Genomic DNA, 26,534 nt, shown 5'->3' on the forward strand with positions numbered 1-26,534 from the left:
ACATTGGTACTATAGTCTTGGTGTCATTCATTTCACTTATCTACATAGTGTTTGTTGTTACTATATTACTTTAATCAGTTATGCTTTGTGTAGTCAAGAAAGATTAGTTAACAATTTTATCCTTACTTATTTCTTCTTTTACACAATTTTTAATATAGCTATAAGTTTATACCATATATAATTTTCTTTTCACCCAAAAACTTCTATTATCATTTCTTTCAGGGCAGGAATGTTGATGATGAATTCCCTTAAATTTCATTTGTATAAAAAGTATTTTTTTTCTTCACTATTAAAGAATAGTTTTGCTGGTTATAAATTTATGAGTTGGTAGTGATGGGAGTTCTTTCAACACTTTAAATAATTGACTCCACTTTCCTTTTGCTTTCATGATTTCTAACAAGAACTTCGTTCTAATGCTCATCTTTACTCCTTTCTATATATGCTTTTTTTTATTATTTTCCTTCTTTCAAGATTTTATTTTTGTTTTGGGTTTTCTGAAATATGAATATGATATACCCAGGTATAGATGTTTTGGTATTTATCCTTATTGGTATTCTCTAACTTTCCTGGTGGTTAGTGTCTATAATTAATTTTAAAAATTCTCAGTCATTACTTCAATATTTACTTCTGCACCATTGTCTATTTGCTTCTGATATTCTAAATATGCATATGTTGTACTTTATGAAATTGTCACATGGTTCTTGGATATTCCTTTGTTTTAGGTTTAAGGGGTTTATTTTCTCTTTACATTTCAGTTGGGCAAGTTTCTATTTACCTAACTTCAATCTCAGTGATTATTTCCTCAGCCCTATCTAGTCTACTAATGAGCTCATTATTTGTTATAGTTTTGATTTCCAGCATTTCCTTTTGATTCTGTCTTATTAGAGTTTCCATCTCTTGGCTTTACACTACCCATCTATCTGATTGTTTTTTATTTTTCCAGTACAGTCCTTATTACACATATCAGTCATTTTAAATCCTATTTCTGATCATTCCAACATGTGTGTTATATCTGGGTCTGATGCTTGGTTTGCTCCTTTAAAAAAATAAAATAAATATATATATATATATATATATATATATATATATATATATATATATATTATTCATTTTTTACAGAGAGAAAGGGAGAGGGATAATTAAAAACATCGATGAGAGAGAAACATCGATAAGCTGCCTCCTGCACACCCCCTACTGGGGATATGCCCACAACCAAGGTACATGCCCTTGAACAGAATCGAACCTGGGACCCTTCAGTAAGCAAGCCGATGCTCTATCCACTGAGCCAAACCGGTTAGGGCGCTCCTTTATTTATTTATTTTTTCCCCTTGCCTTTTATCATGCTGTGCATTTTTCTTGTTAAAAGCACAATATGATGTATCAGATAAGAGAAACTAAGGCAAATGCCATAAGTGTAAAGTTTCATCTTAATCTGGCTAGGGTTGGGCTGCCAATGTTTGTGATAGCTATGGATGCTGGAGGTTTCAAATGCCTCTAGTATGCCGAGACCGGTTTGGCTCAGTGGATAGAGCCTCGGCCTGCGGACTGAAAGGTCCTGGGTTCGATTCCAGTCAAGGGCATGTACCTTGGTTGCGGGCACATCCCCAGTAGGGGGTGTGCAAGAGGCAGCTGGGCGATGTTTCTCTCTCGCCAATGTTTCTAACTCTCTATCCCTCTCTCTTCCTCTCTGTGTAAAATCAATAAAATATATATTTAAAAAAATGCCTCTAGTATCTTTGTTTTGCTCTCCCATTTTCTTTGCCCTTCCCTAGAAACTGCTCCTACATAAAGTCTGTTTCTCTTGAAGCTTTTTAAGCTTTAATCTATCCTTATTATCTTGAAACGCTGTTGGTGTGGTAGTAAGGCATTCAGGGGAAGCATTTCATACTTTTATAATCAAAGTTCAGATTTGTAGTGGATCTATGTCACAGGTATTTCTTAGCTGCATCCCACCGTTAGAAAAGACAGATGGGCCAGAGGGGCTAAAGTTGAGGAAATGTCCTGGCCCCAGGTGGAATTGAGCTCTGGTAAACTATTTTTTCTCCAAAAGTATGACTTTTTAAAAAGCAGTTTGGAAATATTTCAGAACGGTTACTGTACCAGAACAAAAAGGGAAACTTTCTTCGCTCTTCACTATAAGAAAATGATGAGGTTACTGGAGGTAAATTCCCCAAAAGAAAAAAGTGTTTGCATAGGATTTTGGTAGCATGCTATATTTTTGCAGTTTTTTCAAACCAGAAGAGTTCTTCATGTTCCACGGGTACAGTGCTAATTTAAAACTGCTGGTACCAAGCTTAGGTGGGCAGCACTAAACTGAGTTTCTAAATTCATTCTCCATTACAGACTAAGGAGAAAACTGTAGACAAATCTGAATTCATGTAGATTGACAAAGGCCATAAATGTTTAAAATACTACTAAAATAATTACTAGTTGAATTTTCTGATGATACAGTTCATTGTAGATGGAGGTTTATATTTTGCTTGTACCCTGAAAAATAATAATTCTATCCCACAAAAATGTGGAAGTAAGACTCTAAAGAAAAGCAGAGCAAAGATGAAGTATATTAAAGGAGAGCCAGATAGCACAGTAATTGAGTCCAGTTCTGTATGGGAAAATATCTAATGGCTAGAATTATCCACTCTGAAAAGATGGAAATGGATGCGATTTGTTTCACAGGAGATGCTTTTATCAAGTTCCAAACTTAAAAAAAAACAAAACAACTTAGGAATACTTTAAATAAATCAAATAACAATATAGATAGAAGTGAGGAAAAAGTAGTGACTAGAAAGAGGCATAAGAGATGGCCTCTGGGTGCTGGTAAAGCTCAGTTTCTTGATTTGGGTTCTGGTTATATGTTTGTGTCCAGTTTGTAAAACTTTATTAAGTTATACCCTTAAGATATGCATACTTTTTTGCATGTAGATTATTTTTAATTTAAAAAGTATGAATAAGAACCATCAGAAAACATAGATAATAAAAAACAGAACCTTTGCTCATTTAAATATGATATATATTATAATATCATATTTAAATGAGCAAAGTGATAAACTAATTATTCTTACTATGTTTTAATTTTAAACCTTCAAAGTATCTACAATGTGTTCCCACCTCATCGTATTCATGCCCTGGTACAGTCCTTCTCTTTATGTGTGGGCTAGACCCATGGTTGGCAAACTGTGGCTCGCGAGCCACATGCGGCTCTTTGGCATCTTGAATGTGGCTCTTCCACAAAATACCACGGCCTGGGCAAGTCTATTTTGAAGAAGTGGCGTTAGAAGAAGTTTGAGTTTAAAAAATTTGGCTCTCAAAAGAAATTTCAATCATTGTACTGTTGATATTTGGCTCTGTTTACTAATGAGTTTGCCAACCACTGGGCTAGACCTAATGAATAGAACATGTAAATGTGATGAAAGGTCACTTCCTAGATTTAGTTGTAAAGATACTTTAACTGTTATCTCTCTTTCTCTCTCAGCCCTTACTGAAAAAATGAGCAGAGCCCCTGCATTATGAGTAGCCCTGTAGAAAGGCCATGTGGCAAGAAATTCATTTTTCTAGTCAACAAACAGCAAGCAGCTGGAACAGTAAATGACCAGGTGAGTGAGCTTGGAAGCATATCCCACTCACTTGGTCAAGCTTAAAGTGACTGCAACACTGGCCCATAACTTGATTCTAACTTTCTGAGAGACTCAGACAGAGGTGTCTACCTAAGCCACAACTGGATTCCTGATCCACAGAAAACATGAGATAATAACTATTTGTTATTTTAAACCATTACATTTTTAAATTATTTCTTATGCAGCAAATAAATAACTTAAACATGTGGGGGAAAGAAAACTGCACAAAATGACCTAGCATATTTAATAAGTAAATGAATGCAAACTCTAAAAATTAAAAAATGCAATAAAATGGAAAATTCAACTTAATCGATTTAACAGCAAATTAGATATAGTTGGAAAGAGAATTAGCAAAGTGGAAAGGAAAGAAAACCAAAGCAATTACCAGAATGCAATCCAAACAGACAAATAATGAAAATAAGTTATGGAAGATATTACAGTCAGTGATTGAATATTCTCATACTTTCAAAAGTAGGTAATTGAAATAAAATAGACATTTTATGAGTAAATTACTAATATGTGGTGTTGACTGACTACATGATATAAACTTTCTGGATTATGTCTAGATTCTCCATTTTCCTATAAAATACTGACATCGAGCATGAGGCTACTAATACTCGAAATACAGTTTCTAATTTCCAGAAGAATTTATTGGCTAATGATCAATAGGAGAGAAACTACCATTTGTTGATCGCCAAACATATGCTTTTACCTAATCTAGGTACTTTATAGAGATAAGCATATTTATTCCTCACAATGACCTATGGGGTGAATACAATTGCTCTCTTTGTACAGATAGATACACTCAAGTTAGATGGATAGACAAGCATGTCCCAAATGTCAGTCTAAGATTTTATAATTCTACAGAAGGACAATTCCAGAACTATCAAAGTTTCCTTGAGTTAAATGAACTCAAAGTTTGCAAGGAGTATTTTAACGGATTCAGTACCATACTTGTCAAAACTGGACTTTCTGCTTATGCCAATCATCACCTTTTTTGTTGTTGCTGGATTGTGAAGAATTTGTTTTGGGAAAGTCTTTGATGATAGTAGGGACAATAAGGTAACTCTACAAAGCATATATTTACTAACTGTGTGAAGCATTTCAATAACATAACAAATACTATAACAACTGACACCACTGGTACCATTGTCAACATGCTGAAAAATAAATCTGTGGATTCTTTAAGAATCCAAATCTACGAGTATACAGAAACATAATCAAGGCTAATCACAGAAGCTATGTGACTGAATAAGCAGTATGGGTGAAATATGCCCATTTTAGTTATCAGTGATTGGCTATGACTGTTTCAATCTTAATTCAGCTAAACAGAATATGTAAGTCGGTGCCTTTCAAATTTTCAGCCCAGTCTCCCTAGAATGTGTTAATAGGCTTCTCAATCCCATACAGACTCTTTGGTGGGCTACTTCATGCTAATAACTATCATACCTGGAGTCTTGGTGATGGTCTTAAAAAACATTTAGACTAGGTAAGAAGAAAAAATATTAGTGTATTTAATAACCATCAATTAGAAGGTGACTTGCATTATTAAATGCACACACATTGGACTACTCATCAGCGTAGTCGATAGATCTCAGCATGTGGCAGGTTTTATGGCATACCATATAAATCATAGATTTTAATGATTTACTGGAATAGTATTATACAATTTAATATGTTTAGCTCCGGTCCTTAATAAGTGATACAAAAAATTATTTTTAAAGCACCATATTTCTTGCTCTCTCTTTTCTCCTTCTGGCTCCCCCACGATGCGAGTATTGGTACTTGTAGTCGTGATAGTATAATTTACACTATACTCATTTGGGGGGATTCTAATGCCAGATAGTTCAGTTCCTTCCACAAGTTCCTGGAGTCTTTTGAGCTTCTGTGATGGTGCAGGAACTCAGAAGGAATGTGCCCAAATGTGTGCACAGGCCCCTTAAGAGAAACTGCTTGAGACTCCCAAAGCCCTCCATCTCACTCAGCCATACTCCCCACTGGTTTTTATAGTCAGAAATGTTGGGGACTTCTCTTCCTGGCACTGAAACCCTGGGTTGGGAGGCTCGGTAAAGGTCTGGGTCCCCTTACTCCTTAGGAGACCTCCACATCCAAGATATTCTTCCTGATATGTATCATCATACTTGGGTGTGGGACCAGCCCATTCAGCATCTCCATGCCTCCTACCTATATCAATGTGGCTGCTTCTTTATATCGTAGTTGCAGGACTTTAGTTTAGCTAGATTTCAGGTGGTTCCAAATAATGGTTGTTCTATAGTTTAGTTATAATTTTAATGTGGCTGTGGGAGGGTTCAAGTACTGCATTTACCTATGCCGCCATCTTGACCAGAACTGATATGATACCAATTTATTAAATTAAAACATATTCACACACACTCAATAGTTCTTTTTATAAAAATTTCATGGGCAGTCATTTTGCTTTCCCTTGACATTAATAAAGAAGTATCACATTTCTCCCTCAATAGGCTCCTTCCAATTTAAATGGGTAGAAAATATCTCTACTATGACAAAGGTTTCATGTTCTACCCAAAGGAAAATGAATTGTCAAAATGTCAACAGCCTTAGCTATCCCACAGATAACTCATGTTTTAACAACAGGAACTTGTATTTGGAGTAGTTGGAAAATAAAACTCAGAATTGGCATTTGGGGGCTACTCACCTCTCTTGGCTTACAGTTGTAATAGCGATGCTGGGAAGGGTTGTCAAAGGCAGCGTGGTTGGTCTGGAAATGCCATCGCCATCAGGAGTCCTGGCCCTTTCACTCTGCCTCTGGGACAGTGGTGGTAACTGCAGGTTTCCCGAGCAACACCGTCTCCCTCTCCAGAGGTCAATCCCAAGTGTGTTACTAGAACTGTAGGATTTACTCAAGGAACATTCAAAATAATCTTTAACATTCTGGAGGATCCACAGGGAAAGAGAGAGAGAGAGAAAAAAAAGAAAAAAGAAAAATCAAATGTTAAAAATGATGCATAGTGGAGTAAAATAAGAAACTAAATGATCAAGTTGTCACTCATAAAGTCCTGATTCATTATCGCACAATCAGAATCTAACATTGATGTCAAAAGCTTAAGAGAAAACAAGAGAGGAGGAGGTTAATTCTCAAGGTTTAGAATAATAGATCAGTTGCCTATTCATGGTGATCTTTAGGACTATAAGTAATATTTCCCATTTATGGGGAAATTCTGAGATGTTTCTCTCTTTTGCTTTGTAGTTTCCTTATATTTGCTAAAATGAAAGCTAATAATTGGAAAAAAAATTAGGAAATTAATGAGATTCCACAACATGGGAACAATCTTTCCTGGCTAATGTATAAAGTTTCTAGCTTAGTGTTTTAAAGTAAAAATATTTTCTATCATAGGATAGCAAGATAGAATAATTACAAAATTATGGCTGACTACTATTTTTGTTCCAATAGAAGTTCTTCTCAGGGTTGAGGTATTTTGTTTTTGTTTTTTTATTGCACTCATTATATAAGCCGAAAGAGAAAGAGAGAGAGAGAGAGAGAGAGAGAGAGAAAGAGAGAGAGAGAGAGAGAGAGAGAGAGGGAGGGAGAGAAGTATAATTAATCAAGTTCTGAGCTGGATTGCAATGTTCAATACTTGCCTTAATGCTGACATAAATGAAATCATTGTGAGAAGATAAAAGCACTGTCCTATAACCAATGATTATAGTTATTTATTCTTCCTACATATCTTTTGATGACTGTGGTTCCTGGTACTGTTGGGAGTGGGGATCCCAAATGAGTTATTGCCTGGTTTACATCCAAACCAGCCCAAAGACAGAAAATGTTACAGCACCTCAAATGGCCACTGATAGCAACTTGGAGTTTGAAATATATAATTGTCATTCTCTACTCTTATCTTAACAGGGAATAATGGAAGTCCTACCATCAGGCCAAGGTCTCTCACCTGAAAATCAGTATATGCCTTTAAAAAAAGCAGATACTTCCTACTAGCCCTTCCAAATAGACAGGAGACCTAACACTAGATGTCCTGAGGTTTAAACAAACGAACTTATCTTCCCCCAACCCTCCACCCACCTGGTTTATACAAGAATAATTAACTCACCTTTAACTGTGTTCATTTAACAAATATTTGTTGCACACCTATTATAGTTTTGCACTGTGCTATTTAAGAAAGCTATATCAAAAAACGGTGTAGTAAATGTTCTCATAGAGGTTACATTCTAGCAATTTATACATTCTGATCTGCATAGGACATTTTGCTGATGGAAACATAGACAAGAATAGGCCTGACAATTTGCAGGGGCCTCATTCACCCTGCTAAAATGGAATATAGTAGTAATCATATTTTCTTGTATTTGGAATACAATTATGGTTTTGGAATACAATTTATTTGAGATTCCATAGAAACACACTTTGGTAACAGGAAGAAAACAAAATAATCAAGAATTTCCTGCAGTTTGAAATATTCTGAAATGTATTCAGTGCTTTACTGTTCAATAACTGGTTGTTATATTAAATGCACGTTAGACCTAGCATTCACTGTAGTTAGCGTGTGTGTGTGTGTGTGTGTGCGTATGTGTGTGTGTGTGTGTGTGTGACAAATAAGGGGCTGAGGTGAAACGTAAAAGAATTAAGTTTCTTTCTCAAAAAACATTTAGACTAGTTAAGACCAAATATACAGTCTTCCTAAAGAGAGATTTAAAAACAAACTAAAATTCAGAACTCATCATTATGAATCAGTCTAGCTCCAAATTTGCATGTAAAGAAAGTACTGATTATCTGGAAAGCAAAGTCTTAAGACTATACTTTCCCTCCTATGCAAGAAATACTGTACCAGAGAACAGAAACAGGTATATCATTAAGTTAAACACCAACAATCATAGTCTCCCAATAAATAGAATATTTTTTCTCTTTTAGAAAATGGGAATATTACCAACTAGGTTTAATAGTATAGTAAATGAACTGGGTACTTATTTGATATATGTTATTTGAAAAGTAACAAAGTCACACCTAACATAAAATATCTTCCCCACTTACTTGCCTGCAGGCTTGAATTTACAGATTTTAAAGTCATACTTTGAGTTAAAAGAATGTGTTTGAAAAGATCTTAGCTAACATGAAAATACATTACCACAAAAGATCATAATGGGAAAAAGCTTTTTAGAAATTAAGTTAAATACTGGAAACATTAACAGTGTTTTACAAATGCTAATTAGCCCATGTAGAGTTTTTCATAATTTCCTAAAGCTTTCTAATTTATGCTTATAATTTATACAGTACTAATATTCTCAAAGCCAAAATCTAATTCCATTCGTTTTCAACTACTGAACTTATAACCTAGGACTTACTTTCTTGTAACCAGCACAGCTTTAGCTGACTCTACACCACTCATCCCATCACAGATTTGGGGGGCAAGGAACATTCATTTGAGTGTGTCCTTTGGAAATCACAAATTTTAAAATGGATCACACTGACCAAAATTAACTTATGTCTTTAGAACCCCAGTTTTTGATCATCTTCGTCTTCTTGGATAATCCTTGCTTAAAAATCAGTATGTTTGCTAATGTAATTCCAAAAAGGTTATCACAAAAGAAGAGCTAAGGTGAAATCCTGCACTTTGGTAGGAAAAGTTCGGAGGAAGGAAGAAAGAGGATGCCAAAAGGATTCTTTGTCCTATCCCCATATCAAAACTTACCTTAATGTCGGGACCACTAAAGTGTCCAGATGAGGCATCAGTGCCTAAGTAGTCAAGGCTTTGTTGTTACTGCTTTGTTTGACTTTTGTTCAGACATTTTTAGAGCTTGCTTTAATTTTTGAATTTTTATGATTGAACACATGGTGAGAAAATGAGATTAGGTATTTCCAAGGATATATAGTGTGCTTATGTACACATTCCATTTGAATAGTAGGCCAGCAAATGTTATTGAAACTAGACATGGGAAGCATTGGAAGCATTAACACTTAGGGCCCTCATCTTTGAATGTGCATCTAAGAATTTTTGCAAATTTTTATACGCAACCTCCTTCCCATCTTTTGACTGTGGCAACCATTGCCTCGGGGAGGACCAGGCTTATAACTGGAGATGCGATGAAGGTAAAAGAGCAGTTATCCATCTTTTAGTTGGTATGCATTGCTTAGTTTTATTCTTCCAGAAAATAGAATTTTGGAGCACACAATATTCAAATGGTGCTAATGAATAATTCCAAGTCGTTGCTTCTTAAGAGGAAAACGATTTCTAAATTCCAGAAGTTTCCCTTTAGATATCCTGAGCAGAGCATGAATGTCTAAACACAGCTTACACTGTCAGTAACTGAGAACATGGAATATAAATTAAGGGACATTTCCTTGTGGTCAAGGAGCACAAAGGGGGGGGAGAAAGAAAAGATTGTCATGGGTAGTGGGAACAGAACACTAATGAGATCTCTTAACAATAAAGATTAGAAATAGTGATGGCAAAGGAGCATGATTTGGAAGACAAGAGCCTCATAGCACGACTAAGTCTCCTTCCGCACTTGCAGGCCCTAGAAGTTCCCACAGCCATAAAGGGACAGAGAAGATAGATGAGAAGTAGCCTCTGCTTCCCTGCCAATGACTTGCTGCAGCATGGGGCACAGGGACCAGGAGCCCATGAGGCGAAGAGCCCAAAGGTAAGGCCTATCAGAAAGCAGGGCCGAATCTTTTAAACAACGAGATCCTCCACTGAGTGCTTCGGTAAAGAGCCCAGGCAGTGGAGGAGATCAAACTCTAAGTGAACTAAGACAGCACACTGAGAGCTGCCATCACCTGCTGCCCCTGTCACAAGCCTAAGGACCAAGGGCAGAGACTTAACAACCAAAGATCTAGAGAAATGAACTGTTCCTCAACTGGACAACAGTAAACACTAACAGAAAAGGACCACACAGGACAAGGCCAGTATCACACATCTGTTACGACACTGCTGATTAATGTTAAGTCTGCCCCCTTGCCCAATGCCATGTGGTTAAAGGGGAAGAAAGAGAACTGGGAGAAATCCTGAAAGACTAGGCCTTTACCCAAAAGATAGCATTTTACATCAACCTGCAAGTTCAAGTTCCTTCCAGGCCCTCCCCCACCTGTAAAAGAGGAGTTTAACAACAACAAAAAATGAGCTATTACAGAGAACAAAGAAAATTTCTTCCTTGTCCTCCCTCCCTCCCTTCCTTCTGTGAATCTGATTAGTGGCATATAACCTTTAGCTCACTTACAAACATACACTGAGTAAAGACTGGACAAGTAAAGACACTCTAAATGGGGGCTGATCAATGGAAAACAAAAGAGATGCTTCATCTGAGGTATCTAAGATGCAAGGCTCTGAAGATGGTGCGTTTACTGACTTCAGGTGGCATGGGGCAGGGCTTCTCAAACATCATATGCATATCTAGTCACCCCTGGATTTTGTTGAAATACAGTGTTATCTGAAGTTCTGAGATGTGGCTGAGACTCTACGTTTCTAAAAAACACCACCACCTAAGACCTAGAAGATGTGTGCATCACAAACTTCTTGTGAGCCGTTGTCAGAGACCCCCAACATGGGAGGAGACTCTCTGTAGGAAGCGGTTATAGGGTTAAGACTCACACTGACCTGCTGGCAAAATTGCAAGCAAGTCCCAGCTTGGAAGGCACAGTCCTCTAAGCATAATTAAGCTTGATCTTGTTACTGCTCCCCAGATCTTTCCTGAGTAGCTAGTGGGCTGTGGGAGGTGCAGAAAGTGCTGCCAAAACAAGTGAAACTTACCAGAACATTGTAAATTACCTTGTTTGTCCCTGACTATAAATAAAGCATCAGCTTTGCAGTCTGGATCTGTCCTGTGGTCTCAGCTGGGCACAGAAGATCCACCTAGACCCAGCTTTTTCTCTTTGTCTATCATTTCTCCATCCTTCGTGGCCCCCACTCAGGCTCACCGAACCCTTGGCTGTGCTGGCGCAGCACGGCTCTCAAAGGTTATTTGTGTGTGAGTAAAAGTATGAAAAGAAGTCATCATACCACAGGCAGTGTGAAAAGAGGAGTTTCTGAGAGTTAGGTCATGGGCGTGCACCAGAGATGCATGGTTTGGGGAATGAAAACCCTAAAGCTCAAGTGGAACCCATCTCCAAGCTGCGGCAAGGGCAGTGTTCCTGTGGCCTACCTCGAAGAATACTGGGTGCATGTGCCGGTAACGTCTGGGTCATAGAAACACCTAGTGACAAAGTGGTCATGCTAACCATCCTTGCCTATCCTTGCATATTATGGAGTGTCTCCTTTAATGAGCAGAGAAAAGGTGAGCGGAACCTCTGACTTTTGGAACTTACATCATCTGCCGTCACTGTCATCACACTCCTGCTTTTCTTCATTATAGAGATGAAAAATTTCCCTTCTTAGGAAGTCTATTATTCAGAGTAGCTTAGCTGACAATTTTTTTTAAGACCTGCAAGGGGAAGAAAGACACACAAAATGAATGGTTTGGTATCCTTAGTCAAATTTAAATTTGTATTCTCCAAATAAACATTTGAATGCAAGCAATATACATGCATAAGTAAATAGCACAATTTACCAAATCAATTCAATCTGATAGGTGAGAAAAGAGGTTCACAAAGCCCAATAAATAAGTGCAAAGCTATTTGGGAAAAGAGAAAATTGTAATAAGTGGGCTCCCAAATAATCAATGGTAATTAAGAATGTAGATAAAATGTATATTTGTTTTATACTTTAACAGTCTTACCCCATACAATATGTCATTTGATTCCCATAAAAGTCAGTAAGATTATTTTCTTTTTTATTTTTTTTCTAATGAGAGAACAGAGGATCAGGAAAATAATTTGGCCAAGTTAATAGCTAAAATATAGCAGATTTAAAAGATAAAAAATATAATCCCTTAATACTATTGTCAAAAAAAAGATGGGGGGCATAAATCAATACAAAAATATACATGATTAAAAAATTCTTAATTTCAATTTTACTATTAGTTTAATCCTCACACATGAATAGGTACTTAAGCAAGTATTCATCACAGAAAATTTTAACAACCAGTAGATAGAAAGAGCTAGAATTCCCTGGTTTATTTTACACACTGTTGGGCATTTTGAGGTAAAGACACTGCAGTTCATAATGTTTGTTTTGTGCAGATCAACAACCTCAATAACATTAGTAAAATGTAAGGGTGCATCCTAGCTGTGGAAGCTCATAAGGAAAACTCAGGCAATTAAAACAGGCCCACATTTAAAGTTCAGGCATCTGAGAATATGAAGAATTCTGAGTTTGCAGAATTAAACTGCAAAATATATACTGCAGAAATCATTAAATCCTTCAAGAACCACTTGTCCACATGGTGATTTCTCAAGATCGTGGTATAGAAAATGCCCTGCACTGCTGCTTAGCTCCTATTTTCTCGCTTTGTGTATTTAAACTCTTAATACATGCCTGATTGGAAAAGTCTGATTCTAGAACATGAAGATATATATAGATTAAGAGTGTAATGAAATGGTAGCTATGTGACTAGGAATACTAAGTAGTGGCATTGTAGCATCACCCAGGAAACCAGGGTTGAATCTCTACCACATAATTTGACTATATTATGCAGGAGTTGGCAACAAAACTGAGAATAGATAAGAGAGAAAAGGGGGTGTGGGGAGAAGAAACTGAACCTTCACAGTGTTCTAGGGAGAGAGCCCTACAGGCTTTTTGGGGATTTGATTCCATAGTACAAGAAAAAGAATTTCCTCAGCATAGAGCAAAGAACTTTTACAATTGCTGAATTCTTTTAACACTGTCCTAATTTTTCCTGAAACTTCAGGGAGAAAATTAGGTTTCTTTTTTTAATATATTTTTATTGATTTCAGGGAGAAAGAGAGAGGGGAAGAGAGATATAAACATGAATGCTGAGAGAGAATCACGGATCAGTTGCCTTCTGCACACCCCCTACTGGGGTTAGAGCCCTGAATCTGGGCATGTGCCCTTGACCAGAATCGAACCCAGGACCCTTCAGTCCACAGGCCAATGCTCTATCCATGAGCAAAACTAACTAGGGCGAAATGAGATTTCTTTTTAGCTTTAAATAATAAGTGGAATTTGTTTAGTGGAAATAATGGTATGCAAAAATATGGAAAGAAATTTAATATACTGAGTGTGATACATGTACGAAGATGCCATGCTAAGGAAATTGATGTCAACCAGAAAGATAAAATGTTCCATGGAAACATCAGGAGATGTTTTGGCAATCGAGGGTATTTTTGCCAGGTCTTAGCATGGAAATTAACTTAAGTTTTGTGACACTTTGCTTGTGAGAGCTTTACAGATATAAATTCATGGGCCTTCAACTGGGAGCAAGCCTGGTTAGGAAAAGCAGGATCTCAAGTAACAGTGCAATTTTCCAAATGTATTACACTTGAAAATGTATTATTTTATTTTCAGAAATCAACCCCAACATCTGTTGTGTAAAATAAAACAAAAAAGAGAAAGAAGAGCAGATTATTTTCTGGATATTCCTTGTTTGCCTCTTGAGATCTACTCCTCTGCCCTTGCCATCCTGCCTGTGCCCCAGAAGACTGGTCCTCATGTTGTACAGTTAGTCAGACCTGAACAGAGCAAGGACAATGGACCAGGTACAGAACGTCACCAGGATGGAAAACCCGGGGTGCCTAGCAATGGTCAATCAATTGTAGGGTGGGCCCTAACCCACAGGGTGACTTTTCCTCCCCTAGCATATCACTGGTCATGAGTTTTGGAACCCCTGGCCTTTCCTCCCTAGAGATACCATCTAGGCCTCAGTTGTATTTCAGCTCCAGGCTCGGATAAGCAACAAAACCAGCCTCAGGACCAACTGCACTGAGTAATGACACCCCTGCCCTAGTGTCAGCAGTCAATCATTGGAGACCCAAACTTGAAAGGACACACCTGGAAAACCGCTGCTATTCTATTAAGATCTTTCCCTGGGACCTCCCCTAAAATCTCCGCCCTTAAGATCCATGCACCCTCCCAGGAGCATGCCATGCCTTTCCCTTCCCCGTCCCCCTCCTTTTCCTATCCCCTCCAGACACCTTACCATTTTGCACTCCCAAGATCAAGGGTCCTTCTTTTACCTCTATAACTTGTTTCCTAAGCCCATTTCATCTAGGAATTACTTCTACCTCTGTCATTTACCCAATATACGTTCTCTTACAGTTTGGGTCTTGCTCTATGAATTCTTTCCTAGCCAGAACCCAAGTACTGAGGTTGTTGAACCAGGTTTTGTCTGATCCTACCAGGCAGACACCTGATGTGGTTCCCTTCACCTACAATACTCAGAGACTACTGTGCCCATGGCACTCTAGCCCACTGTCCTGGGTATGTTCAGCCAATGGAAAACAAAGACAACATATTGAAGGACAGGAGAAAGAATGGTCCCTCCTTGCTAGCTTTGGTGTAGCAGTGGCTAAAGTCCTCTAATCACAGCCCTACAGGCAACCCTCTTTAAGGTGACAAGTTTTCCTGGCTTCCATTAAATAATGTCTCTACTTAACCTTTCAGATATAAGGCTGTTAGCTCTTTCCATTGTTGCTAGCCTTAAGGTGCTTCATAATCCCTTCCCCCCTATCCACAGCAGCCCACACCTTTTGTAAACAATACCATGCATTAAACTTTACCCTCTTTTGGGAGTGCAATCTATTTCCTGCTGGGACACTGCCTCACTGCCTGATAACAGATTTGTTCCAAAAACTTTACAAAGCCAGAGGGCAGTTTTAAAATATCTTCCCTCAGTGACTGACACAAAGCAGGGTCACAATAACCTGTTGAAAGAATGAATATAGTTGGGGTTCTAGAGTGGTTTATGGCTTTTAGAAAATAAAATCAGTAGGCATTACATCAAGTTGCTTTTGTGAAGCAGAAATAGCTTTATATCATCACTCTTTGGTGTCAATGAAGATTCTGTCTGGGAATGCTGAAAAATGTTGTAATATATTTGATAGTATTTTATGTTATTTTACTATAAAGATCATTATATAATAGTATATAATATAATTTCATATAGTATTATACACTGAGTGGCCAGATTATTATGATCTCTGAACACATAATAATATGGCCACTCAGTGTATATCCTATATAATAAAAGGCTAATATGCAAATTGTCCCCTCGAGCAGGAGTTAGACCAGCAAGCAGGCCAGCTGAAAACCCACATTCCCTCCCTCTGGCCAGGCTGGCCGGACCCCACCCATGCACAAATTCATGCACCGGGCCTCTAATACACACACACACACACACACACACACACACACACACTGAATGGCCATTCAGAAATCATTATAATCTGGCCACTCAGTGTATATTGTAATGCATTATTTTATGCTATGTATGATATAGAAGGCTAGAGGTTATACATGCCATATCATTGTTGGTTATTAGTGTCAGTTGTCTTTTGTTTAGGCTAACATAGATTGAGAATTTATCTTATGCTTTTAAGTACTATACATACATGATTTCAAATATGTGTCATAGAATCAGCCAATTAAATAAGATGGGCACAATAATCATAACAAGTGAGAAAAACAAGTCTTGGGACAGTAATGAATTGTGGCCAATATCTGCTGGTTCAGACTAGAGCCATTTTGGTTCTAAAGCCAAGCCTCTTAACCTATCACTATGCAGCTAATTGGATTTTATTCATCTTTTCAAGGTAGAAGTGAATGAAGTGATTTTTATTTCATTTTCTGAAGTCATAAATATAAGTTAAATGGATCAATTTTCCATAACCATGTGCTTCAATTGTGTAAGGACACAAACAGGAGTAATTTTTAAAAGATACTAAAGTTTTTAAGTGCCTCAAATTTAAAGCAAATGTAGATGAGAGAAGAATTCAGGTTTTCTTACTTTGAGATTATTCTTCTGTCAACAAAATTTGATTCTCAATAAATAGAACACCATATGTTTCATTAAAACAAATTATTTCTAAGGATTTCTGAGGTGATGAGTAAATATGATGACTATAAATTCCATTTCTGGCATATTGTAATAGTTTTCAGTGGTTTTATATTTCTCCACATAAAGGTGCTTTTAAAGTTACATTAATCTTTTATAACATTCTGTTATACTCAAAGACAACAGTATTCCTTATATAATTTTGCCTTTTCCATTTCTCATTTCTCCACAGATATTTCAAAGTTAATGGTAAAGGACCCTGGCTGAAGTAGCAATCATGTGACTTTCTCTTCCCAGAGTTAAAGTTGTCAGCTGTAGTAATCCCTGGCTGATAGAAATGTCAACAAATTATGATATACATTTTAAAATTCTACATCAAGTCCTGATACTCTAAGGTTGTGGGTTTGGATCTCTAGTCAGGACACATACAAGAAGCAACTAAGGAATCCATAAATAAGTGGAAAAACAAATTGATGTTTCTCTCTCTCTCTTTCTCTCTCTCTCTCTCTCTCTCTCTCTCTCTCTCTCTCTCTCTCTCTCTCAAATAAATAAATAATTTTTAATAAAGTAAAATAAAATACTATGCCATGGCTACATGCTAGACCTAACCTTCAAGAAATGAGAAAAATAAGGGTAATATTTTGAGTTTTTAAGAAACCTACTTTTTTTAAATTTAAAAATTGCTCTTTACGCCGAAACCGGTTTGGCTCAGTGGATAGAGCATCGGCCTGTGGACTGAAAGGTCCCAGGTTTGATTCCAGTCAACGGCATGTATCTTGGTTGCGGGCACATCCCCAGTGGGGGCTGTGCAGGAGGCAGCTGGTCGGTGATTCTCTCTCATCGATGTTTCTAACTCTCTATCCCTCTCTCTTTCTCTCTGTAAAAAAAGCAATAAAAAAAAAATTGCTCTTTACTTTGAAAAAAGTAAAGACCTTCAAAAAAAGTTTCATTTTGTTTGTTTTTTGTGTGTAATTGATTTATTGAACATTCTGAACTCAGTAGGGCCCAGATATGTACTGGTTTTCATTTTTCTCCAATAAGTGCTTTCCGTCTGCAATGCCAAATCTATTTCATCTTCTTTGCAACAGTTCAGACTGGGTCCATAACTCTAATTTATAACTGGTTTAAATCACATGTCCTCCTTTTTTTCTGGCCTCAGTGGCAAGACTATGTGAGGCCACTCAGTAACTAGTGTATAGAACTCTGCACCAGAAGAGAAATTGGCCTACTTTTTCTTCCTCCTTTCCTTTTCAGGTTCTAACTCCTTCCACATTGAAGCAGAGTAGAAGTTAATAAAAAGAAGCAAAACCTTCTTATTTAATGGGGTATTTAATTACAGTTCTCTACTGAGTGTCACTACTTCTCTGGCAAAAAGAGACTGTGTAGTGATGACCTCGATAAGATAGGTGTTCAAATGCTGGCTCTTCTTACAGGTGAATAGGAGAAAAAAAATAACTTTTCCACTCTCCTCTGCTCCCATTCCCATTTGTATACATTGACACTTTTGCTGATAAAGGGCCCCTTGAGCAATGGCCTACTCTCTTCATCGAAGAAATGGCAAAATGGCTCAAGCCCCGATGCACTTGACCCAGAATAAGCTCAAACATCCTTGTCACACCAAGTGGTGAAGGTGTAGGCTGTTTTAGTGCTCTCTCTCCTCTCCACCCCACCTTCCTCCATTTCTCTTTCTCCTTTGCTCAAAGAGGCACAGAGAACAGATCAGAAAGTGTTCTGCATAAATGACCAATGGAGCAATGAGATACTGTGTCAGTTTTTTACCCATGTCTTTCAGACCCAAGACACCATTCCTAACTCTGGGGCTGAGGCATCGCATACTACATTTCACGGGTTCTCTTCCCAGCTCGCTTCCTGTAGTGCTGGCGATGGGAATTGTTATTAGGAAACTGGAAGAAGAGATTTGCAGAGAAGGGACTCTCTTCTTCCTTTCAGGAGGGGAGATAAATTGAGCACTCCCTCCTGACAGATCCAGAACCACCACACAATATCCTCATCAAATGTCTGCTCACGCCAAAACCGGTTTGGCTCAGTGGATATAGTGTCAGCTTGCGGACTGAAAGGTCCCGGGTTCGATCCCAGACAAGGGCATGTACCTTGGTTGCGGGAACATCCCCAGTAAGGGGAAGAGGGGTGCAAGAGGCAGCTGATCGATGATTCTGTCTCATAGATGTTTCTAACTCTCTATCCCTCTCTCTTCCTCTCTGTAAAAAATCAATAAAATATATCTATTTTTTAAAATGTCTACTCACTAGCTTTACAGCGACCTCTTGGTGGTTCCAGCTCCTACCATGGTGACTCCTCCTCTGCACTCCTAGACTCCAGTTAACACCATCATCCCCTTTCTTCCTTCATTAGAAATGGTATCTGCTTCACCAGTCTTCAAGTTACCTGGCTGGCCCCTTTTCCTTTCATCATTCAATACTTTTGTAATGTTTTTGTGTGTGTGGTTTTTGTCTGTTTGTTTGTTTTGTATTGTTTTCCTATCCAGAACCTAAAAGATACAGAAGCTAATTGTCCTTTAATCAAAGGCAAGCAGTGATTCTTCACCTTCAGTCAGCCAGTAAGTAATTCCCTTCTTTAAAACGTCTTCACGTTCTATCCTCCCCCACCCAGAGTCAGTTCTTATGAGCGCTGGAGGTTGCTGGGATGCTGAGTGGCATCAGAACCAAACTGGCATCCTCTCAGGGGAGTAGCCTGAGCACTTTTGTATACTGCTTTTTCTCCTTAGAGAATGTGGGATATTTTCATGGTTTTTAATCCCCTACTTTGGGTTACCATCCCCATTTTTTTGCTTAACAGGAAAAGTCCTATTCTTCAGCCATTTATGAAATGATGATAACGTAATGAGACATGAGAATTTCTTTCTTTTGTTTTTTTTTAATAGCCTCAACTGACAAATTAAACACTGGCAACTTCATGTCAGCCCTCTAATTCTTTGGAGATTTTATTGATTCATAAAGTACAAATGTCTAAGAACCTCTACATTAGATCAGTGGGTTTTAACTTTATAAAATAACTGCATAAAGTCTAGTATAAGAAAAGGAGGGTCTTCTGGTTTGGGCTGGCATCTAATACAGTATGATTTGGGAGGGGGGAATTTCGACAAAGCAGAGCTTAAACTGCTATCCCCATTTGCAGCTGCACAACTGCCTAGCTATAACTATCCACCTGGCTCTGTGCTTTAGATGTCCTCAGTTGTCAAGAGGGTTGTAAAGCAGTTGGATTATAATTATCCATAAATTTTATGAATCCAATGAAATTCTAGGAAACTAACAGAAGTAAACAAAAACTATAAAAATTGATTCTCTAAACTCAACACATGGGTAGACATGTCCAAAATTTGATACATAAAGCATAAAACTCCTCCCATGAGTTTGTATCTACTGGTCTCATGACGCTTTTAGAATTCAGGACTATAGCACTCAATTACATCTGCTTTTGGATTCAACTGTCAGGAAGATAAACAGAAGACAAATGTGCTGCCTCCTAAAAATTGTTGTAGTGGGATGCAAATAATGACGAACAAATTTAAGAAAAAAGTGTATGTAATATGAAATATGAAGTGGCATTTTCTGTGTAAAACTTCTTAAGACTATTGGCACCCACCATTTAGATTTTTTTCTGAGAGAGGAAAATCAGTTTGTTTAATTATGCAATAAGTATCAAGGACTTTAGAGATAAAAATTGAAAAGTATTAAAACAATATGAACTTAAACCATTAGCTTAGCCTTCAGATAGGATGGTAAGAAGCTAGAAAAATACTTTGGTAAGAGAAATGGGGAAACTGAGACAGATAACTGATTCAAACTGTCCTTATCCAACACCCTGATTCATCGCTTCTTTCTCCCATGTGCAGTGGATTCCTTAAGCATTAAGCCCTTAGGGCAAAGAGGTTCTGATCAGCATCAAATAATATTAGGAAAAAAGCCTCAAGTCTGTTGACAGAGTTTTGGTCAAACTAGAGATAGCATCTAGGTTTCACTTGTGTTTCAGCTCCAGGTCCAGAAAAGTGAAACCAGAAAAAGCGATGCCTTGGCTGGAATCAGGACCACATGGAATGACCAATAACCCTTACCCTAGTGCTGACCAATAGAGAACATGACCCTGACCCTATATACTCATTTTGATGAATATGCATATTAAGGACACACCTGGAAAGCTGTGATGAATATTCTATTAAGAACCTCCCCTGATCACTCCCCTGAAATTCCTGCATTTAGAAACAGATAAAAACCATTAAGAGAAAGGATCCAGCATGTACATTTCTCTAGTCTAGAGCATACCCATGCTTTGTTTCTTCAGGCATGTATCTTTGCTCTCTTTCTCCTAAGCTCTAGGGGACCCCATGAGACTTGCCACCAGAGGAGCAGGGGTAGCAGCAGCTTGACCCAGGCTAACCCTCAAGCCTGTCCCCAAGGGCCCTTCCTTGGCATCTGAAATTTTTTCCCTGAGTCGATGCAGCCTCGCTGACTAACTTTTCTGCCTCTGTGACTCTCTTTCTAAAAGGCCAAGGCAACTCTCTGAGCAAGCCGCTCAAATCTTCTCTTCATATGTACTTTCACTTTCCGTGTTAAATAAATTTCCTGTTGCTATAGAATTCTTGGTTCTCAATTCTTTACTAGGTGAACTCAAGAAACGAGAGACAGCATCACCACCAACAGCCTGAGTAAATGGTAAGTAACGAAGAGATCATGGCACTCTCTTAATAGTCATAAGACTGCAAAGTAGCTAAGCTAAAGGCTGCTCTGAGTAAACCATGTCTCCTGAACAACCACTTAAAGCCATTTTCTACTACAAAATCTGTTCTCTCTAAATTACTAATTAGGATATGAACTTGAAACCAATTAACATGTTGACAAGGAAGAAAAACTCAGTATATAATTTGTTTGGATGAATGTTAATTTCTGACAATAACAGAAGATAAAGTGACATACTATTCCCATGTTTCAACTTATATAAATAATGCCTTAATGAGCTTTTAGTAAGTTTCTCTCCAGTAAAACTATCTAAATGGGAAAGTTTTAATCAACTGAATTATTATTCCTACTCTAAAAAACATTACTGCTACCAGTCATTTATCTTTTATAGTTTAAAATGCCATAAAGTGGCATATAAATTTTATGTTTCAGCCATTTTGTGTTCCATCATAAGTACTGGGAAAAGCCAAAGAAGCCCTATATTCAACTGGTACGTTCAAGCCCTGATTCAGATCAATGAACAATTTGTTTGAATTTGTTCTCAACATCTGACGGTTTCCATCTCTGAATTATCATCGCTCCAAAGTGGTGACATGACTAGAGAATATTTAGAAAGAATTAGTGATTTTTACTCTCCCCTCAAATGAACCATAAACGTGTACAAACAAATGTAAACGGCCAGTATGGATGAAAGATATTCAATTCACTGAAGTGTTTTATGGGTACCTGCTCATGCTCAAATTGGGATATTGTAATTCTACTCTCAGAGCTATTAGTAACTTTCACAAGTGTTCTAAGGCCCCAATTAATATTACTAGCTTTAAATGAGAGCACACAAAATTATTTCATCTTTTCTTATGACTGAGTAGTATTCCATTTGTATATATGTACCACATCTTCTTTACCCAATTATTTATTGAAGGACACTTCAGTTGTTTCCTTATCTTGACCACCATGAATAATATTGGAATAAACATAGGGAAATTAAATACTGCCATTTGTGACAACATGGATGGACCTTGACAATATCATGCTAAACAAAATAAGTCAGACAGAAAAAGTTAAGAACCATATGATTCCACTCATATGTGGGTTATAAAACTAAAAGCAGCCCGTCCAGTGTGGCTCAGTGGTTAAACATCAACCTATGATGGTCATGATTCTATTCCCAGTCAGAGTACATACCTGGACTGCAGAATTGATCCTTCAGGGAGGGGGGGGAGGGAGAGGAAGGGCACAGGAGGAAGCCAATCGATGACTCTCTGTCATCATTGATATTTCTGTCTCTCTCTCCCTCTCCCTTCCTCTCTGAAATCAATAAAACTACTTTAAAAAATAACTGAAAGCAACACTAATAAAAACAAACAAACAAAAACTCATAGGCATGGACAGCGGTAATGATGATTAGAGAAAAGGGGTTACAGGGTAGTAAAAAGTAAAGGGGCTTAAATTTATTGTGACAGAAGATGATTTGACTTTGGGTGGTGGGCAACATACACATTATGTAACATAAAAATGTGCACTTGAAACCTATATAATCTTATTAATTGACTAGAGGCCTAGTGCACAAAATTTGTGCACTGGGGAGGTACCCTCAGAAGATGTCTGACTGCCAGTGTAGGCCTGATCCCACAGGGATTATGCCTAAACTGGCAATTGGACATCCTTCTCATAATCTGGAACTACTGGCTCCTAACCACATGCCTGCCTGCCTGCCTGATTGGCCCCTAACTCCTCCCTGCCAGCCTGGTCTCCCCCAACTGCCCTCTCCTATAGGTCTGTTCCCCCCAACTGCCTTCCCCTGCTGGTCTGATCACCCACAACTGCCCCCCCACACACTGGCCATCTTATGGTGGCCATCTTGTGGTGGCCATCTTGTGATGACATGAGGGCACAAGAGTGTGAGGGCCACCTAGGCTTTTATTAGTATAGACTAGTGTCCCAGTGCACAAAAATTTGTGCACATTAAAAGGGAATAAATTAGAGAAAATATTTTAATATTGCTATTTGCCCTTTTTCTTAATAGAAGTGTCAGAGATAAAAGAAAATTACTAAAATGTATATGAAAATCTTCCTCCTGTCAGAGTCTTGGGTATGCTGCAGGACCAGTCAAGTCCCACCCACCTGTGCATGCTTGAAATTACAAGAGACCCAGACCCAGCAAGTCCCACCCCCATTGAGTAAAATCCAGACCCAGTGGGCTCTCCCACCGTCAAGCTACACCAGGCGTGGGGCAGAGCCTCAGGTCCCCCGGCCTAGTGCTGGGTGGGAGGTGCACTTGAGGTCTCCTGTCAAACCATGCTGGGCAGGGAGCATGGCCTGAGCTCCCCAGTCAAGCCCCGCTGGGGAGAGAGTGCAGCCTCAGGTCCCCTGCTCCTGCCTGGCACCAGGCAGCTTCAGGTCCCTGCTGATAGCTCGTTATGGGTACCCCATCTCCACTCTGGGCATAGCCATCTTGTGTTAGGGGAACCCTGCCTCCTCTGTGGGTGCAGCCAGCTTATTATGGTGTGAGGGTTAATTTGCATGTTACCTCTTTATTATATAAGATGTCACCTGAAATAAATTTAACTTAAAAATTGCATCCATGATCCAAAATTGCCATCCATCATGAATACCAACCACTTCTTTTCCTTGGGCTCCTCAACAACAGCAAGGAAATAACTATTGAGAACCCTCTGTGTGACACGGAATGCTATGGATAATGCAAGATGAATATGATATAATCCTTGACCTTTAAATGCTCATTGTCTAGTCTTTGGAGGAATGAATCAATGATTATTCATTCTGCAATGCTTAAAGTGCCCTTGGCAAGTGTCAGCTCACAGTGTTGTGTGATAAGTGTTATGACAAGCGCAGACAATGAGTTCATTAGGTGAGCAAAGGAGTGAAGGCCACTTCTCCAGATGAAAATTATCAAGAAAAGCTTCACAGAGAAAGTTCCAGCTATTTTATGGGTACTGTAACTAAGGAATAAATAATGAAGCCCCTCTGGTACCCTTCAGTCTATTTCCTGCAAGATCTTTATAAAAGTACAAAACTTCTTATATTACTTACCTACTTTTCATTCTTCATGGTTTCCTGTTTTATTTAAGATCATCCCAAATCCTGAATATGATTTGTAAGTCCCTACAGATCTGGCCCTTGTATGCCTTTCAGCCTCAACTTCCTGTGTTGGATTTACCTGCCTCTCTACCTTATACCCACAACTTTGTCCCCTTTAACTCATTTTCCTTTAGCCAAACTACATTTAGGGTTCACCCAATTGCCTTCTTGCCTCAGGATTTCTTTTGCACTATAATACCTAAATCAGTCCTCAGCCTTCAGTTTATATGCCATTTCTCCAGAAAAGTCTTTACTGACTTCCTACATTTGTCACAAGGTCTTATCACATCATTACTTTTTTCCTTATCAACAGTATTCATCATAAGGCTATTTTTATTTTTAAGAATGCATAGTTTTGAACCTTTCAGAAAATCATAATAAATGTTGTTAAATTATTGTATTTCTTGTGCCAAACAATACATATTTACTGAAAATGTTTAAATAAATCATATAGATATGAATAAAATAGATATGCTCTTTGCCTCTCCATGGATGCAATAAAAAAAATGTGATAGTCCAAAGGCAGCAGATATAAGGGGAAAGAGATAGAACCAGAATTCCTGCTAACTACAAATATCAGCTCACAAACAACATCAACAAGATATATATTCTTACTCTTGTGGAAGGATATAATTGCTTTGTGGTAGGCACTATTCTATAGTATCTCTATATATCATCTCATGTGGTTCTCACAACTATGTAAAAACCTCCATTTTACAGGTGATAATTCTGACTCACAGAAAGGGTAAATAACTCAGCAAACTCATTCATCTAGGAAAGAGCAGTAACAGGATTCACACCCAGGCACAGTGCCTGCAGAGCTCATGCAGTTAACCCTTATTTTCCATTGCCTCTTGGAAGCAGCAAATGAGTATCAGAGAACAAGCAGCAATGAGGATGAGTTAGGGCAAAGTACAGAAGATAATTGAGAATAAAAGTGAGATTTCAAGATAAGAAAAGAATCAGATTTTTTTAAATAACGAAACAATAAATAGATAGGATTCTGTAGCTTTCATATGGAGCCTATGAAAAATTAATCTTTTATGCAATCTAATATAAATGTACATTAAATTGGAAAACTTAGACTACATGTATAAAAATGTAGATCTAAAATGTAACAAAAAAAAGAATACTAATTTGCCACTACTTCCTCTTATGCTTGAGCAAAATTTCACAAGTATTTTCTTCTAAATTAGGTCTGTGCTTCAATACCTAAAGTTATTTTAAGTTAATACAGAAGACTTGATATTCATTCACAAGTCTATGTTCCTATCCCTAGTCTTTTAAAGATTATCACCAGTATAATGTTTTGCAAACATGTTTCATAGAATATGTGGGAGGATGAAGAAGATTTTGGCCAAAATGTTCTTTTTAGACTCAAAGACCCCAGACACTCATCAACTTAAACTTTTTCCTGTCTTCAAAAAACAATTGAGAATCCGCTGTGTGACAGGGAATGCTATGGGTAATACAAGATAAATATGATATAATCCTTGACCTTAACATGTTCATTCTCTAGTGAATTAATAATTTAACATTTACTGGCTCCCATGAATTAATTTGATATTAACTATGCCAATGATTTAGAAGCAGACATTCAATTTGGGGGCAGTCTGTCCCAGCCCTACTACAAGGTCAGGGGTTTATATTAATATGGAAATATAAAAAAAGAAGAAATCTCCAAAACATAAGGTTGAATCTAATGTGATACCAGAATGCTATGTAGTATTGTTTTTCCAGAGCATAAAGGAACATAGGAAAATGTTTTTGATTGGTAATTATTTTTATATTCAGAAACTAAGTTCCTTGCTAATTTTTGAAGATGTGAAATCAACCCTAAGAATGGACTCACAAGAATTTGATAAGCATCTAATACATAAGGGGTAAAAGAGCAGAAGGAACAGGTATTAGCAGACAAAGAGACTTGGGAGCCACAAAAATCTAAATTTTTATCTATTTTACATTCTGAGATCCTGTGAAAGATTTTATTTAACAAGAGGTGCTGCCACTTAAAAAGAAAAGCTTGAAATCCACTATAGTACTACCTATAATATGCCCATAAAATGCCATAGAGCAATGTTTTTCAAACTCTATTCAAGTACCATCTTTGTAACTTTTACCATATGTGATTCCCTCATTTTAGAGATGCTGTAAAGAGCCCTATAAAAGTTGGTTTGTCACTGATTTAATGAGTGGCATAACTAGGACTAAACTTCTAATAATCTGTACT

General features: G+C 37.8%; 1 protein-coding gene across 1 annotated transcript in view; it reads right to left on the minus strand.

Annotated features, from left to right (window-relative positions):
- The window catches only part of PDE4B (phosphodiesterase 4B), a 423,560-nt gene extending 411,540 nt beyond the window's left edge, over positions 1-12,020 (minus strand). Inside the window, exons 1-2 of the mRNA XM_084871377.1 lie at positions 11,905-12,020; positions 6,292-6,527 (exon numbers count right to left, since the gene is read on the minus strand). Of these exons, the coding sequence (XP_084727503.1) occupies positions 6,292-6,527; positions 11,905-11,946 (278 nt within the window). The 5' untranslated portion in view covers positions 11,947-12,020. The remainder of the gene's footprint in view (positions 1-6,291; positions 6,528-11,904) is intronic.
- Positions 12,021-26,534: the final 14,514 nt, after the last annotated feature.

This window comes from Pipistrellus hanaki (genome assembly GCF_964339955.1).
Source record: "Pipistrellus hanaki genome assembly, chromosome: 2".
In the NCBI taxonomy this organism is placed as follows: Eukaryota; Metazoa; Chordata; class Mammalia; order Chiroptera; family Vespertilionidae; genus Pipistrellus; species Pipistrellus hanaki.